At 46.1% G+C, this 16,009-nt stretch overlaps 1 protein-coding gene across 1 annotated transcript in view; it reads left to right on the top strand.

The window, feature by feature from the left end:
• Positions 1–16,009, top strand: part of LOC311232149 (alpha-1,6-mannosylglycoprotein 6-beta-N-acetylglucosaminyltransferase B-like) — a gene marked incomplete at both ends in the record, with an annotated part of 487,590 nt that overhangs the window by 244,870 nt on the left and 226,711 nt on the right. Inside the window, one exon of the mRNA XM_084318847.1 lies at positions 7,527–7,696. Within this exon, the coding sequence (XP_084174973.1) occupies positions 7,527–7,696 (170 nt within the window). The remainder of the gene's footprint in view (positions 1–7,526; positions 7,697–16,009) is intronic.

Here is a 16,009-nt window from a genome sequence, read left to right as displayed (position 1 = left end):
ATCTAGCGCAGGGGTGGACAACCTGTGGCTCGCGAGCCGCATGTGGCTCTTTGCCCGTCAATGTGTGGCTCGTCCATCCAAAAAAAATAAAAATAAAAAATTATAATATATATTTAAAAAAAGAAATATGTCACTCAAACCTACATTTCATTGTGGTAAACCTCATATTTATATATTCAGAGGTAATTATATAGTTTACACTATTTTTCTCATATTTCTCATATAAGCTGTCGGGTCATCTGACCCGTTCCCGGCGGGAATCAGTGGCATTTTCTCCATGGCTGTGCTAGTGTTAAAGATGGCAGTTGGTAGTTTAGATGATCAGAGGACTTGTGTTGGGTCAGGTGAGGTGACTACAGCCAGGAATTTTCATGTTGAGCACAGAAAGCTACACCATGTCCATGCTTTTTTTCTCTACAACGAGCCAATTTAGAAATGGTCAATGGGGAATTACATTAAGTGGAACAGAGGGTGGAACAGGAAAAAATGAAAATGACGTAACCACTACACCTCCCTATTAAGCAAATTTCCCAAAAAGTTGGCGTGTTCCTTTAAGCTGGTTATAGTGGCTGAGTGGTGAACACACAGTGAGTTTTTCACCATCCCTAACAGCAGTCCATGCTGTGTTAAGTAATCAGGTTTACTCCGCAGTGCAACGCATTGGACACAGCATGGCATCTAATGCGCTGTGAAAACTGACATGCGGCACATGTCGAGAGACTTTGCATGGCGCTCTAATTATGCAGAAGCGAGATGGATATGCAGGGGAAATACTGTAGCTTATAAGTGCAATGAGTTAGTCCTTAACCCTTTCACTACCATGCTGCCAAAGGGTTAACCCTTTCACTGCGACAATACAGAAGGTTAACCCTTTCACAACCACACTACAGAAGGTTAACCCTTTCACTACCACACTACAGACGGTTGGTTCTATATCATACTAGCTTCCGCTCAGCGTCATCTGCACTAATCTCACTTCGTACATGCACTGAATAAAAACTCACAATGTACCTTTACATACCAACATTCGTCTGGACACACCCCTATCCGCTACCTTCATAAGCAGGTGTGTGGCCCCACACTCGCCTCCTTCTTCACTTTCACCACAAGAAAGTGCCTGTATACCAATCACTTGACAAGGGTATTAAGCTGAAGAAAGTTGAGTTACGTGTTTAAATCTTTTCTTGCTTTTTTCTTTCTCTCATACTTTTACAAAGAAAAAAAGCTAAGTCATAATGTTTACCTCGGAGGGTCGCGCTAGCAACGTTACCCTTCACCAGCGGTTCTTCATTTCCTCCTCTGCTGTACGTCTTGGAGCGGGGTTGACGCCACTGTCGTGGACGGCATCCGCGCCCGGTAGGCGTCCGGTGGGTAGTTTGCCTCTCCAAGGAGCTGGTGCACCAGCGCCGTCTCCTGTGAGATGGCCTGGTTCCTGCTCTGGTTCCTTTGCCGCCGGAGAGTCGTTCAGCGGCCGGATGCCCTGCTATCAGCCACATCGGAATGTGGCTCTGCGATGTCCAGTAGTCTGCCGCATGTGAGGGACGCGAGCTCGATGGGGGAAAGTGTGCAGGGGGAACTGCGTGCTTTGTTCCCCGAGCTCATGGCGGCGGCGACAGTCGCAAACGGCGTGTCGCTGCCGCAGCCACTGCCTTTTCCTGTCCCTGATGATCTCATAGGTCATCTATGGCAACGTCGTCCTGTGAGAGAGACGGGCGTTGTCTGCCCATTTTTCCCCTCGATGGAGGCCTACGTCCGTCAGGGACAGGTGGTCTCCCACATCACAGGCCTCACCCCCGCCTACGTGCGAGTCACGAGGGTGGTGGGTTTGGTAGAAGGTATGAAGGAGGGGGTGCCTCGGCTTGATAGGCCGATGGCAGCTCTCCTTTGTCCTGAGGTGGTGTGGGAGCCTTTACGGAAGCCGGTTCCCCACGGGAAATCGGCGAGGCGGTTGGCTTACTGGAGTGACCAGTCATTCATCTCCGTGACTCAATCTCTGGCTGCCACGTCTAACATCGCGCAGCTGGCGAGATTCGTGTCCGGGATAATGACGGGCGGTACGGAGCTGACCGAAGTGCAACGTGATCAGCTCGCCCAGGCGGCAGGAGCCATCCTGCATCTGATCCAGCTGCAGGCCGTCGCCGCTGGGAAAGTATGCACCCTGGCCACTCTAGCCTAGCGCCACCTTTGGCTGGAGCAGGCGCGTGTGCCGGAGAGGAAGAGGACTCCACTTCTGACGGCACCCCTCTCTGATGTTGGGCTCTTCGGGTCGGCATTGCTGCTGATGACCTCAACCTGCAGGGAAATGCAGGAGGAGCGTTCCGTGCTCCAGCCTCATTTCCCCCTGCCCGATGTCACCGGTGGAGTCAGACGGAAGGCTCGTCGTTGAGGTTCCGCCACCGAAGCCGCCGCTGCTACCACCGCCACTGCTGGTCCTTCAGCGAAGAAGGCCAGGAGGAGAGAGGGCGCCTCGGCCACTGCAGCGGCCCATCCATGCTCGGAGGTGACGGTAGGGATCGTCGAGACCAGCCTCCAGTCCTTTACCGTCGCTCCGGGGCTCCCCGGGGTGGCAAACCCCGAGCGGCTCGTGGCAGGCGTCGCTAGTGACTTTTTCCCTCTATTGGTTCCCCCTGTTCCCTTCCCGGCCCAACATATGATTTTGTCTAAAATAAAAGGTCCCTCCTAGGAGGGACTGTATTTTGTTACAAACTGTGTGTTTATTCACTACATATGATGGGGATACGATGTCTGAACCTTCGCTAGTGTGGGTTTGATAGAAGGGCTAGACTTATAGTCTTGTTGGTCGCTACATTTCATGTTATAGAGCTTAAAGGGGAACTCCAACATTTTGGGAAATTAGCTTATTTAACATCTTCCCTGGAGTTAGACAAGAAGATACATACCTTTTTTGTCTCTGTGCGTGCATTTTAGCTTTGGGAATAGACGCTCCGTTAGCATAGCTTAGATTCATCACTGGAAGTGAGGCAGGACAGTAGCCTTACAGTGCCTTACAGTGTATTGCAAGGTCTGACATTGACCAAATTTGATATGCATGACCTTGGTGGGCTCTAGGTCAACTCCTGAAAAGGGGGTCAATGTCAGACCTTGCAATCAAAAGTTAGGGGGCGCACTGAAATTATGGCAAGGGTTATTAGCCCCCTAACTTTTGATTGCAAAGTCTGACATTGACCCCCTTTTCAGGAGTTGACCTAGAGCCCACCAAGGTCATGTATATCAAGTTTGGTCAATGTCAGACCTTGCAATACACTGTAAGGCACTGTAAGGCTACTGTCCTGCCTCACTTCCAGTGATGAAGCTAAGCTATGCTAACGGAGCGTCTATTCCCAAAGCTAAAATGCACGCACAGAGACAAAAAAGGTATGTATCTTCTTGTCTAACTCCAGGGAAGATGTTAAATAAGCTAATTTCCCAAAATGTTGGAGTTCCCCTTTAAGCAAGGCCTGCAGCTTACACTCGGTTGAAAAGGGTTTTTCTGCCTCGACCTGAAGATTAGGTTCTTCACATAAAGGTAGAGGTTAGTTGTGTGCTCTGTTGCTTAAACAGTGATATTGAGCCACAACACTGTTGTGTTGGTCTACAGTAATGCTCGTGTGTGTAAAGGTACCGCGGTCTTTCAGGCCGCTCTCTCTCTATATCAAATCTTCTGTGTCTTGCAACATAAACACGGGTGTCGGGTTCACACATATAAAACTTTGGCCTTGTTATAAACCCTGTTCACAGACTTGTCTGTGGCTAGCGTGCATTGAGTTAGCTTTGCGCTGTTCATTAGCATACTGGCTACTTAAGGTATCATATGGCTATTTGTTGTTGTCGTATTCGAGGGTTGGGCTTGCGAGGGGGTACCGGATAAACCCCTCCTTCCCTCTTCTGATTGGTCGGGGGGTTTTAACCCTCTTTTTCATTCGGTCCGGCCAAGCTGTTAGGCAGCTTGGCACGGGGGGGGGGGAGGGTTTCCCTGACTCTGCACCTATCACGGGCAGTTGAGTCATGGGATTCCCCCCGTCATAGAATACGTCACTGGGCACGTTTCTATTGGACGACGGCTTCCGTGAGTTTTTTTCAGACCCATGTATGGTTCTGTTATTGTCAAGTTGTCGGGGCAGAGCGTAGGAACTTGGTGTTCTGCTACGCTCAATGTTACCGTGACTTTTCAATTCATGGCTCACGTGGGAAGTCTCTCTTAGGATTCCCGTCTCCTCCCTGTGGTGAGGGTGGCGGGATGTAAAAATGAAAACAAATTTACCCTCAGCCGTGTCACGTGGGATTCATGTCAGTCTGTGTTTTCTTTATTTTTTAATAAAAAGAGGAAAGAACATGAAGCACGACGGCTCCTTGTCGTTCTCCCAGGCGACTTGGAGGAACAATGTCTGGTGTCTTGTTAGACTATCCATTGATGTGTTTGGGTCTCGACGCGTACATAGTGCTGGCTTGGGGTGTTTCTGATAAGAATCACGCATGAGGCTGGTACGCCTTGGTTGCTCGTTATTAAAACGGCGTTTTTATAGGGCAACTGGGATGGAGGTTTTCTCTTCCGAGCCCTGTTACTAGGTCTCGACGAATTCTCGTTCATATCTGGGGGATGTTAACGGAATAGATCAAAACATAGGTAGAGGGGTCTCACGCCCTTGGGGTGGGCCACTGAGCGCGGTACGAATGGGACCGTCTGGGTGGCGCCCTCTTTAATGTTTTAGATCGACACGCGTACCTACCCCCTCTCTTGGAGTGGGGATATCGGCGTGATTAAGGCACGGGACTGGTTCTGGTCACGCTGGTCCAGGTTAGTTAACCCGTTGTCCGCCGGGGACGCAGATCTTCTGTTCTGGTACCCTGAGGGACTTGTGCTTTTTTCAGGGGGAAAAATGCCGGGTCGGCCCGGGTGTCACAGGGTTGGGCGTTATGGAGACCGTTTGTTGGGTACATGTTGTACCCTGTGCTATCATAAAGGGGCTGGTTCTCCATTATTTTCGCCCCTCTCTTACGCATGGCGAAGAGGGGGCTGTTGGGGTGGTCTTATGGACCTCCTCTGGCATCCCTGTGTGCTTCCCGGTCCGCCGGGCCCGGTCCGAAGTTGTTTCGTCGACCCGTAGGCCTGGGATAACCCCTTTTTGAAAACTGAAACACTTGTACTGCGGTATAGCCAGTGTATACCTGCAGGTGTGTTTTGGAGTTTTTTCTTGAGGGGTTATAGGAACAACCACCGCATATGGTAACTAGAGGGTGGTTGATTCCCTGGTGTGTTGGAGCGGAGTCAACTCCCGGGTTACCCGGTTGAGTGTGCCCCTGCATGTTCATGACGTCTGCCAATCGTGTCAGCCTTCTCTGCCTCGACCCCTCTGGGTTGGGGTTTTTTGGTGGAGGCTTTGTCATGGTGCGCAACAATTCCAGCATACGCCCCTTCCGCCGGGGTGCTGTTTTCAGTTGACCCCTTTGGCGCCTGTCTCGTCCGCAGTGCTCCAGGCTCGGGTCAAGTGCCTGCTGCCTGGATTGAGGGATCGACCTCTTCTGGAGGTCGTCTCCCCGGTGCGCTGCCTGCTCCCGCTGTAGTGTAGCCTCTTGAGTGCTTCGAGTTATAGCCATGCTGACTGCCTGAGTATGCCAGGGTCAGTGTGCCAGGCGGCGTGCTAGTGGGGGGAAGGGCCCGCTCTTGGATGGGCCCTGTCCGAATACGCTGGCGATGTGGGGGGCGGTGTCACTAGTGACCGCCTGGTGAGGTCTTGATGCTGTGGCGTCGTTGACCTCTCCGGGCCCCCTTTTTCCGGGGGATCCAGTCCCTTCAGTGGGTCTGGGTCTTCCTTCGCGCTCCACTGCTACGGCCTTGCCACGGGGTTGAGTTTGCTCTTGACCCCGTGATTTTGGGGGCGGTAACAAGGTTTGTTCCTTCCGTTCGTTCCCTGGTGGCATGCGGGTTGTGCGTGTGCGTAGTCGTGGGGTCAAGCCACGGTCTGCTCACCCTGTGCGTTGAGTTGCTCGAGTTCCTCTTCGCACGGTCGGATCCGTCTCCCTCCCGTCCTCCAATAGGGAGGGTATCCTCCATTATGGAGGGTCGGGGGGCTCGGTCCTCCCTGGTTCTGATGGTTGTGGGGGGCCTCAGTGGGGTACATTTGTCGAGCTTCAAGCTCCCGCTCAGCTCCCGTTGTACAGATGACGCTGAGCGGAAGCTAGTATGATATAGAACGATAGGTTATGAATATAACCGTAGTTCTATGAATACTAGTGACGCTCAGCGTCTAGACGCCACTGCGGCCTTTGATCTTACCTTGTGGTGAAAGATTGGGAAGGAGGCGAGTGTGGGGCCACACACCTGCTTATGAAGGTAGCGGATATGGGTGTGGCCAGATGAATGTTGTTATGTAAAGGTACATTGTGAGTTTTTATTCAGTGCATATGCACGAAGTGAGATTAGTGCAGATGACGCTGAGCGTCACTAGTATTCATAGAACTACGGTTATATTCATAACCTATCGTTAACAGTCTGTAGTGTGGTAGTGAAAGGTTAACCTTCTGTAGTGTGGTAGTGAAAGGGTTCAAATGTAAATGTATGAGTTATAATGTCTATGCATTATACGATTTGAGAAGATTTTACAGTTAGGCTGCTGAGATTTTGTGGAATTATAACTGTATGCCTACTGTGCGTGTGAAATTAGTTGCCAAGGCCATTGTGATGGATTTGTGTGCAGCACAATAGAGGATGAAGGGGCTTATTCAGCTGGGTGTCAAAATAATGTTTTCAGTTCCCATAATTCCCAGCAGGAAGAGTCTGAAGTCTTATCGATGAGTACAGTTTGTAATGCTAATACTTTTTCAAGCATCTACAACCTTATACAGGACTTCCTGTACCATGGAAATATCCATAAAAATACTGAAACGCCATAGTTTTATATGTTCTGCTCACATCTACTTGTGAGGCCTAATGCTTACATACAGTAAATTCGTTTCTGGAGTCTAGGCCTGTCCCCGACTAAGGATTTGTATAGTTGACTTTGATTGGCCAAAATTTGCCAATAGTTGACTGGTAGTGCACATTTTTTATTTTTGGGGGGGGGGGCATTCCATTTGGGCTGTGTGGGGTGCTAATGTCTGAAGGAGTCGGCTGAAGGCTTCTTGTCCTCTGCGAAAGCATGCAACTAGTCCACTGATGGATACATCTTGATATTTGTCTAATGTGTTCATTAGACAGGTCAAATCCTCTTTCAGTGCCTCTGTGCCCGTTTTCTTAGGCAGTTAGCCTCGCTGGTATGCACGCCATTAGCGTTAGCCACGCTTTTAGGCCTCTTTGCTTTTGGAAAGAATGATACAGAAATAATAATAATATATATATATATATATATTATTATACCTTTTTTCTTTTTTGCATTCGACTAAGAGGTTGGCAGTCGACTACGTTTCCTTTTGATCGATTAGGAGACTATTCGACTAGTCGAGGTCAGCCCTACTGGAGTCCATGTCATTTAGCTTTTGCACACAGTGCCACATTTGCAATGTGCTTATTGTTGTTCCTCTTCCCTCAGATCCTGGTCCATGTCGGCTTCCTAACGGAGGAGTCTGGAGATGTGTTCAGTCCCAAGGTTCTGAAGGGAGGCCCGCTGGGGGAGATGGTCCAGTGGGCCGACATCCTCACCGCCCTCCACGTGCTCGGACACAACATCAAGATCTCCATGTCCGTCAAGGAGCTGCAGGGGTGAGTCGTGATGCTGATGGTTCTGGTGTGACGCTATTGGACAGAACCAGTGCTGATGGTTCTGGTGTAACGCTGTTGTGAAGGATCAGATTTAACCGAATATATATATTTATTTATGGATATATATTTAATAGTATTTGTATATCGTTTGATATCCCTTGTATATTCCTTGTACATATACACTGAATATCCCTTTAGTCTACTAACAGCCCATAATAGTTTCATTCTCTCATTGGACAAGAACTTGGCGCCAGCAGCCAAGCCCCTTGGTTCAAGTTCAATCGTGCCGACGAACATGTCGTTACTAGCCCCGGTTCCGCGTAGGAATACGTCTGCCGAAATACGAATGGTACTATTTGTTCACAGCGCATATATATATGGCGCAAGTAAAGTAGAACTTCCCTTAGCCCTTAGTTCTTTACCCTCCAACCTAGTGGCAAGACGTTAAGCCTCACCCACGATACACGTGTGGTGCAGTATGGTCAACTTGGCCTCAGAATGGCATTGAGACATCGTGTGGATTAATAGTTGAATTGTCATAGTTTGGCACTATACCGTCGAGTGGGACGTATTTCTATTAAGTTAATAATAGTCTATTATGTATGGTGCATCGTTCGGTTAGAGTTATAAAGTGAGCAGTACCCCCATCGTTTTCCTCGCGTTATCTAGAGTCTTAACCAGGCTGGGCAGACCACGTGTGGTGCTTTCATCCGAGGAGTTCTGGGCAAGGACGAGTGGACCTGCACATTGGATTACCTTACCCGGACGACGGCGAGCCCTACACGGCTTGGATTATCTACTTGCTTTGGGTGCTTTGATTATGCCATGGATAACAGCCAACACTGGTAAGTGTTGGAACTACCCCCGAGAGGAGTCCAGGTGAGACGGCGCTCTAACCCGAGTGAGGTCGCCTCACGTCTCTTCGTTGTGGACCGGCAGCTACCGTCTACAAGAGGGCCCAACTGTATTCATCTGTGGACCAAGGTTCTGTGGGCACCGTGTTCAGCACTCTGAATTCTCCCAAGAAATCGTTGGCCAGATGGGATATCGCCAGCGGCTCTCCTAACCCCCCCCCCCCTACTGACTTACAACCAGCGGGACCCCCTTTAGTGTATCCAGCTATAATCATTAAGTACCATCGCTATAGTTCCCTAAAGAACCAGGTTGTATACTTGCTTCCTGCGTAACCAGAGATTGGACATTCAATGTTGATTTGCCTACGAATACTCATTTGCCTTACAAGTGCATTCAAATCATAAATGTCATTACGTGAACGTTGTATATACCCTTTGCTATATATTAAAGATTCGACGGATACATTTGTGTGGACTTGGTTTCATCAGGTGGGAAAATGTTCATCATATCTATATCATGTACTGTGTGGCCAGTAGTTAAAGTACATAAAGCGGTAGTGGTTTAATGATACCATACTTATCAATACAGTCAGGGAATTGTACCCCTCAGTTACAAACGCTATTGGACAGAACCAGTGCTGATGGTTCTGGTGTAACGCTATTGGACAGAACCAGTGCTGATGATTCTGGTGTAACGCTATTGGACAGAACCAGTGGTAACTTATCACTGCCACTTGCCAACTTTTCCCTTTATTGTCTTTCACTCTTTCACTGCCACACTACCAAACGGTTTAATCCTTTCACTGCGACAATACAGAAGGTTAACCCTTTCACTGCCGCACACCAAGCAGGTTAACCCTTTCACTACCACACCGTCTGTAGTGTGATAATAAAGGGTTAACCTTCTGTAGTGTGGTAGTGAAAGGGTTAACTATTTTGAAAGTCCAAATACCTCCCCTGTTCCAGGATGATTATTGACACGGTGTTGTATTCGTGTCCTTGTGTCCTTGTGTCCTCGTATCCTTGTGTCCTCATGTCCTCATGTCCTTGTGTCCTCGTATCATTGTGTCCTCGTGTACTCGTGTCCTTGTGTCCTTGTATCCTTGTGTCCTCGTGTCCTCACGTCCTAGTGTCCTTGTGTCCTTATGTCCTCGTGTCATCACGTCCTAGTGTCCTTGTGTCCTTATGTCCTCGTGTCCTCACGTCCTAGTGTCCTTGTGTCCTTATGTCCTCGTGTCCTCACGTCCTAGTGTCCTTATGTCCTCGTGTCCTCACGTCCTAGTGTCCTTGTGTCCTCACGTCCTAGTGTCCTTGTGTCCTCGTGTCCTCACGTCCTAGTGTCCTTGTGTCCTAGTGTCCTCACGTCCTTGTGTCCTCGTATCCTTGTGTCCTCACGTCCTAGTGTCCTTGTGTCCTAGTGTCCTCGTGTCCTCGTATCCGTGTGTCCTCGTGTCCTCATGTCCTAGTGTCCTTGTGTCCTAGTGTCCTCGTGTCCTCGTATCCTTGTGTCCTTGTGTCATCACGTCCTAGTGTCCTTGTGTCCTAGTGTCCTCGTATCCTTGTGTCCTTGTGTCATCACGTCCTAGTGTCCTTGTGTCCTAGTGTCCTCGTATCCTTGTGTCCTCGTGTCCTCACGTCCTTGTGTCCTTGTGTCCTTGTGTCATTGTGTCCTTGTGTCCTCGTATCCTTGTGTCCTCACGTCCTAGTGTCCTTGTGTCCTTGTGTCATTGTGTCCTCGTGTCCTTGTGTCCTCGTATCTTTGTGTCCTTGTGTCCTCACGTCATTGTGTCCTTGTGTCCTCGTATCCTTGTGTCCTTGTGTCCTCACGTCCTAGTGTCCTTGTGTCCTCGTATCCTTGTGTCCTTGTGTCCTCACGTCCTAGTGTCCTTGTGTCCTTGTGTCCTTGTGTCCTCGTATCCTTGTGTCCTTGTGTCCTCACGTCATTGTGTCCTTGTGTCCTCGTATCCTTGTGTCCTTGTGTCCTCACGTCATTGTGTCCTTGTGTCCTCGTATCCTTGTGTCATTGTGTCCTCACGTCATTGTGTCCTTGTGTCCTCGTATCCTTGTGTCCTTGTGTCCTCACGTCCTAGTGTCCTCGTGTCCTCGTGTCCTAATTGGAAGATCAGGGTTTCAAACGGTCACATGTTTCAGAGAAGAGCTACCTAACTCGAATGCCATCTGAAAGACAGAACATTGTTGAAGACCGCTTAAAACCGGTAGGAAATTGAAGAGATGAATATTAACCCTTTCACTACCACACTACAAAATGGTTAACCCTTGCACTGCGACAATACAGCAGGCTAACCCTTTCACTGCCACACAACAAAGGGTTAACCCTTTCACAACCACACTACAGAAGGTTAAGATGTCGATGGGAAGTGTTTGTCGTTTGTTCAACCTTTGTGTGTTTGACCATTCGATTATATTTGCTTGTTGAACATCCCCGTGCTCCTGTGTCATTTAAAAAACGTGAACGAGCCTCTTGTGCTCTAATTACACTACATGCCTACCCTAGTTAACCTGCCCGTATAGATAAGCTGCAGGGCCCTCAGCTACTGTTGAGTTATTTATCGCCTTATTGATCCTGTATCGACCCCTCTCCCCAGCTTCCTGTCAATGCTGCGTGTTGTGACTCTCTTTCCTCCCTGCATCAGCACGCTATAGGTTTCTGCTGACGGATACACACTCACACTCACACACACACACACACACACACACAGACACCCACGCACACTCAGATGGACGTAAATCTGTCCTATTGGGAAAGAGCGTTCAAGGCCATTCTGACCAGTCTATGGGCTATCTACTGCAAATCACTGTCAACCTCCTCCAGCCCCGAGCTGGTCACATGGAGATGGATCGCCGACACAGCATATCCTATAGCCCAGGGATTATGAATCGGGTTGTCTTGGAAGTTTTTCCGAGCATCTTTGTAGATCACACACGGTGGACAGGATATACTGTATCTTTGTTTAGCCTTGATTAGGATGACACAGGTGTAGTCTACAGATCAACGTAATGACTTTGAGACCAGTACAGTCTACTTACTACATGTTATTGTCTCCTCTCCTGGGAGAAATATTGACCCTCACGTTTTGTCCCCAAGTCATTTTACAGAGGTACAAACACATTTTAGGCAACGTGTCCAACTGATGTCCTTTGAGCTCTGGCTTTTTTTCTTTTTTTTATGTTTTTATTAGTGCTGTCAGGCGATTAAAAAAATTAATCTAATTAATTACAGGATTTGTAATTAATTAATCTAATTAATCGCATTTTAATCGCATAACAATTTTATGCCTGATATTCTATATTCTATAATCATATTTCAAATTGCATGTGTCCAGATGGCAGAATTCAGTACTGTATCTACAAAACCTTCTGTTTAATCATCTTCCATCTATTAATTTGCTTAGATTTTTCAGGTCTGGTCAATTTGAGCATGGTGTTATTCACAGTCAAAGATAAAAAAAAATGTATTGATATTCTCATTTGGTTCATTACAATTGACTCAAAATAAGATTTTCATTCAATCAATCACAGCGCAGATTGATTGATTGAATGAAAATCGTATTAACAGATTGCAGAATGGGTACAATACAGTACGGCTCAATACACACAATTGTTAAGGGCATGCAGACCAGAGAAAGACTTTCGTCTTGTTTACATCAGGGTCCCCCATTTTCAATTCATAATGAATTGTAAGTAATGGTGCAACTTGCACCGTGCAATCCATTCTTTGTGGATCTAGCCCCCAGTATTTCTGACACTGGGAATACATTCCCTGAGATTCATAGATGTCCCTAGAATCAGATACCAAGAACATGCAAATGGACCATATTAAAAAAAAAGTCTGTAAATGTGTATTCTACATTCTCATGGAATGAATGAGATACAAAAAAAAATTATAAAAAAAAACAAAAATTGTAATTAATTTTGAGTTAATTTTCATAACGCGATAATTTGCTGTGTAATTAATTAATCTAATTAATGCGATAAACTGACAGCCCTAGTTTTTATATAATCTCTTTTTATTAGTAACATCGAATTACAACGTTGTGGCATGAGGTTCAACATTATAAAATGTGCTCACAATCTGCAACAAGTTGTCCATGATTGAACTATTCCCATTTATTTTCCCCCCTTTGCTATCCCTTATAAAGTTAACGTGTTTAGTTTGTTTAAAATAAAGCATCCACCCACCCGCCCGACAAGAAACAATACACACATGCAAAAAATTATTAAATCATAATGATAATAAAAAATTATAATAATATAAGTAGTATTTTCTATCCTAATAGCATGTTTTCCAAATAATAATAAAATAAAAAATAAAAAGTTAAATTAACACCCATCACAATGCCATCTCCCCAGTCATGCATGGTCAGGCAGTACCAGAAAGGTTGGTGGAGGAAGGAAGGGGATGGGATCAGGGGGTTGGATGGAGGGGGGACTTAAGTCATATGGGTTTTGAAATGAAGTAGGAAGGGCTGCCATATTTTGTAAAATGTATCTGTGTGGCCTCGTGTTGTGAATACAATTTTCTCAATATGTATAAGAGACATAACATCCCTCATCCAATGCAAATGTGAGGGGGGAGTGGCTGTCTTCCAATTGAGTAGAATTAGGCGTCTGGCAATGAGTGAGGCAAAGGCCATGGCATTAGATTGCCCAGTAGATATAGCAATGTGTCAGGCCAAATAATGCAATGAGAGGACATGGGTCAACATTTACAGCAAAAATATCTGAGTAAGATTTAAAAATGGAACTCCAGAAAGGGGCCAGGGCCCCGTTTCATGTACCGGGATAACTGAGTTAGCCGGATAACTTTAGCTGGATAACTGGGTTAGCCTGACTTTCCGATTTCATGTACCTGGATTTTCCAAATCACCATGACAACATATCCAAAAGTTTGAGCCTGGTCGAAAGCAGAGTTCAAGTTCAAGTTAGCCTGAACTATCGCCACGCCCCCGCAAAGAAGTGACAGCCCGTTTCCTGAAACTATTCCCACAGTCTACGATCTGCATTATACCATTCTGAATTACGTTTTTGTGCTCCATTCTTCCAGAGGGGGCTTTTGAAATGTAAAATAGACCCAAAATGCTGATATTAAATTCACTTTGTCCTAAATAATGCACGTTATATATACCGTGGCGACGGTGGCGCTCGCTCGTGCGATGTACACATGATGTGGTTATTTTAATTGTAACTGGGATTAAGATGTCTGATGAGATGCGCTGTTTGACGGATTTGAGAAATTGAATGAGCCGTTGACGTCACATTAATGAATGAGGATAAAGAGATAAACTTCATTCAAAACAAAGGATATTCTAAACACGGGTCTCTCGTTCATTAATGTATAAACAATGAATTTATCCCATCTGGCCCAGTGGCCCAGCGGTAGTGCTCAAGCCTCCCAATCCACTGACCGGGGTTCAAATCCCCGTGTTTCCAATATGATTTTTTTGAATATAATATTAATGATTATACGCCAAAGTAGCCTGGTTTTAAGTTAAAATATTATAAATCTACATGCATTGAGGATGTCATTCTTTATATAGCTCTCAACGTGCACCAAATTGAATTATTCCTATATTGCAAAAAGAAGGACCCCGGTCTTGAACCCGGGTCGTCCGTGTGGAAGTCAAAAGAACAACCCGTTGGACCACATTGGAGATAAGTTAAATATTGACTATACATCAATCAATGGGCAAGAAAGCCGTCTCGTAATTCTGTATAACAGTTAACTAGTTATTTTCGCTAGCAAGATCTCATTTGATTATTCAATCCAGCAGGCAAGTTTAAAGAAATATAATCTGATTGATTGAGGTAATGAGGGACTTAGAATTAGCCTATAGATAACGCATTTAACTTGTCGGCGAGGCGATTGAGCCTATTGCAATCTGTCAATAAAGTCTTAAATCAATTAATCAATCAATGCCGTTGAGAATCAGGGTCTCTGCCATCGATACGTGCTGGCTTTCCACCTAAAACGGGAGTGCGCATCTAGCCTGACTTGAGCCTGACTCTCAAGTCTGGCTTGAGTTAACGAGACTGAATCCTCCTTTGTGAAACAGGAAAATCCCGGCTTTGAACATCGGGTTAACTGAAGCTGGATAATGGACATGTTGATCGACTTAGTTGAACCACGTACATGAAACAGGGCCCAGTGCTGGACAATGCCAAAACATAATATGGATAAGCGAGCCTGGGGCTTGGTGGCACCGGTCGCATTTGGGATCCATGCCAGGGTTTATCTTTGCAAGTCTGATCTTTGACCAATACACACAGTGGAGGAGCTTGAACTGTATCAAAGAATGGCGGGCACATATAGAGGATGAGTGTATTCGTCTGTAGATTCATGATTTAGATGATGATGATGTAGCTCTGGCTTCTTTCTATCATTGATTTCAATGGAAACGCTGTGCTGTTGTGTGTTGCCGACAGTCCCGAGAACAGCTGAGCCTGTTTTTAACAATCAGAAAATCTTTGAACTTTTAGCAAAGGAGTGTTGTGCCCTTCTGATGGGTTTTCAATAGTCACCTAGCAACAACAGCAGCCACGGCCAGCACAAGAGATGCTTCCCCAAAGAAAAAAAACATGTTTTCTATGCACAAGCCACAGACCGCAGTCCAGTCGATCATGTCATGAATCATGTATATAAATAATACTAGTTTAAATTATTAGGCCAACCAACAGAACACATTGGCCAACATTTTCATTATTTTAATTATTTTCTATTTTTTTCATTATCTGATAACCGATGGATTACATCGGTCCCCACTTTTACCTGTTCCAAACAATCCTGGTATATTATACATTAATCTCACCCACATTATAAGAAAGAAAAGTGAGTATTGTGGTATAATATGTCCTCATGTAAATATGTTCCCCTTACCTATGCCCCCCCCCTCTCTGTGGAATAAGACATTCCCCTCCCCTTTTGCCCCAAACCTGTACCCCCCCCCATTTGACCTATCAAATGGGACCACACACCCCCCTTGTTGAACTATAAAGGGCTCCTCCCGACCACAATCAAGGTCTTTTACCTGGGTCACTTCAGCTGACTACCTGGGGAGAGCCCCTCAGCCATTCTCTCTATGTATTCTATCTGTTTGGTTAATAAACCCTTGTTATTATCCAAGCCTCGGTTGACTGAGACATTCTTCATCAGGATATCCACAAATATCCCACACCACCTTAGAGAGCTGGAGCTCTTACATTACAGTAATTGTGGTTGTTTAAAAGTATTATGTTCTACAGAAGGTCGTCTTTAGTCTATCTGGTATTTCCAGTGGCGTCGTGTGGGTAAAATAACAGAGGATGCCAAACATTTTTCTTTAATAATTTTTGTTTAATACATTTGTTTCATGTTTAAGCCAAATAATATATATATATATATATATATATATATATATATATATATTAGTGCTGTCAAACGATTAAAATATTTAACTCGATT

This window comes from Notolepis coatsorum (genome assembly GCF_963971535.1).
Source record: "Notolepis coatsorum genome assembly, chromosome: 7".
Lineage (NCBI taxonomy): Eukaryota > Metazoa > Chordata > Actinopteri > Aulopiformes > Paralepididae > Notolepis > Notolepis coatsorum.
This window is presented reverse-complemented; position numbering and strand designations above follow the sequence as displayed.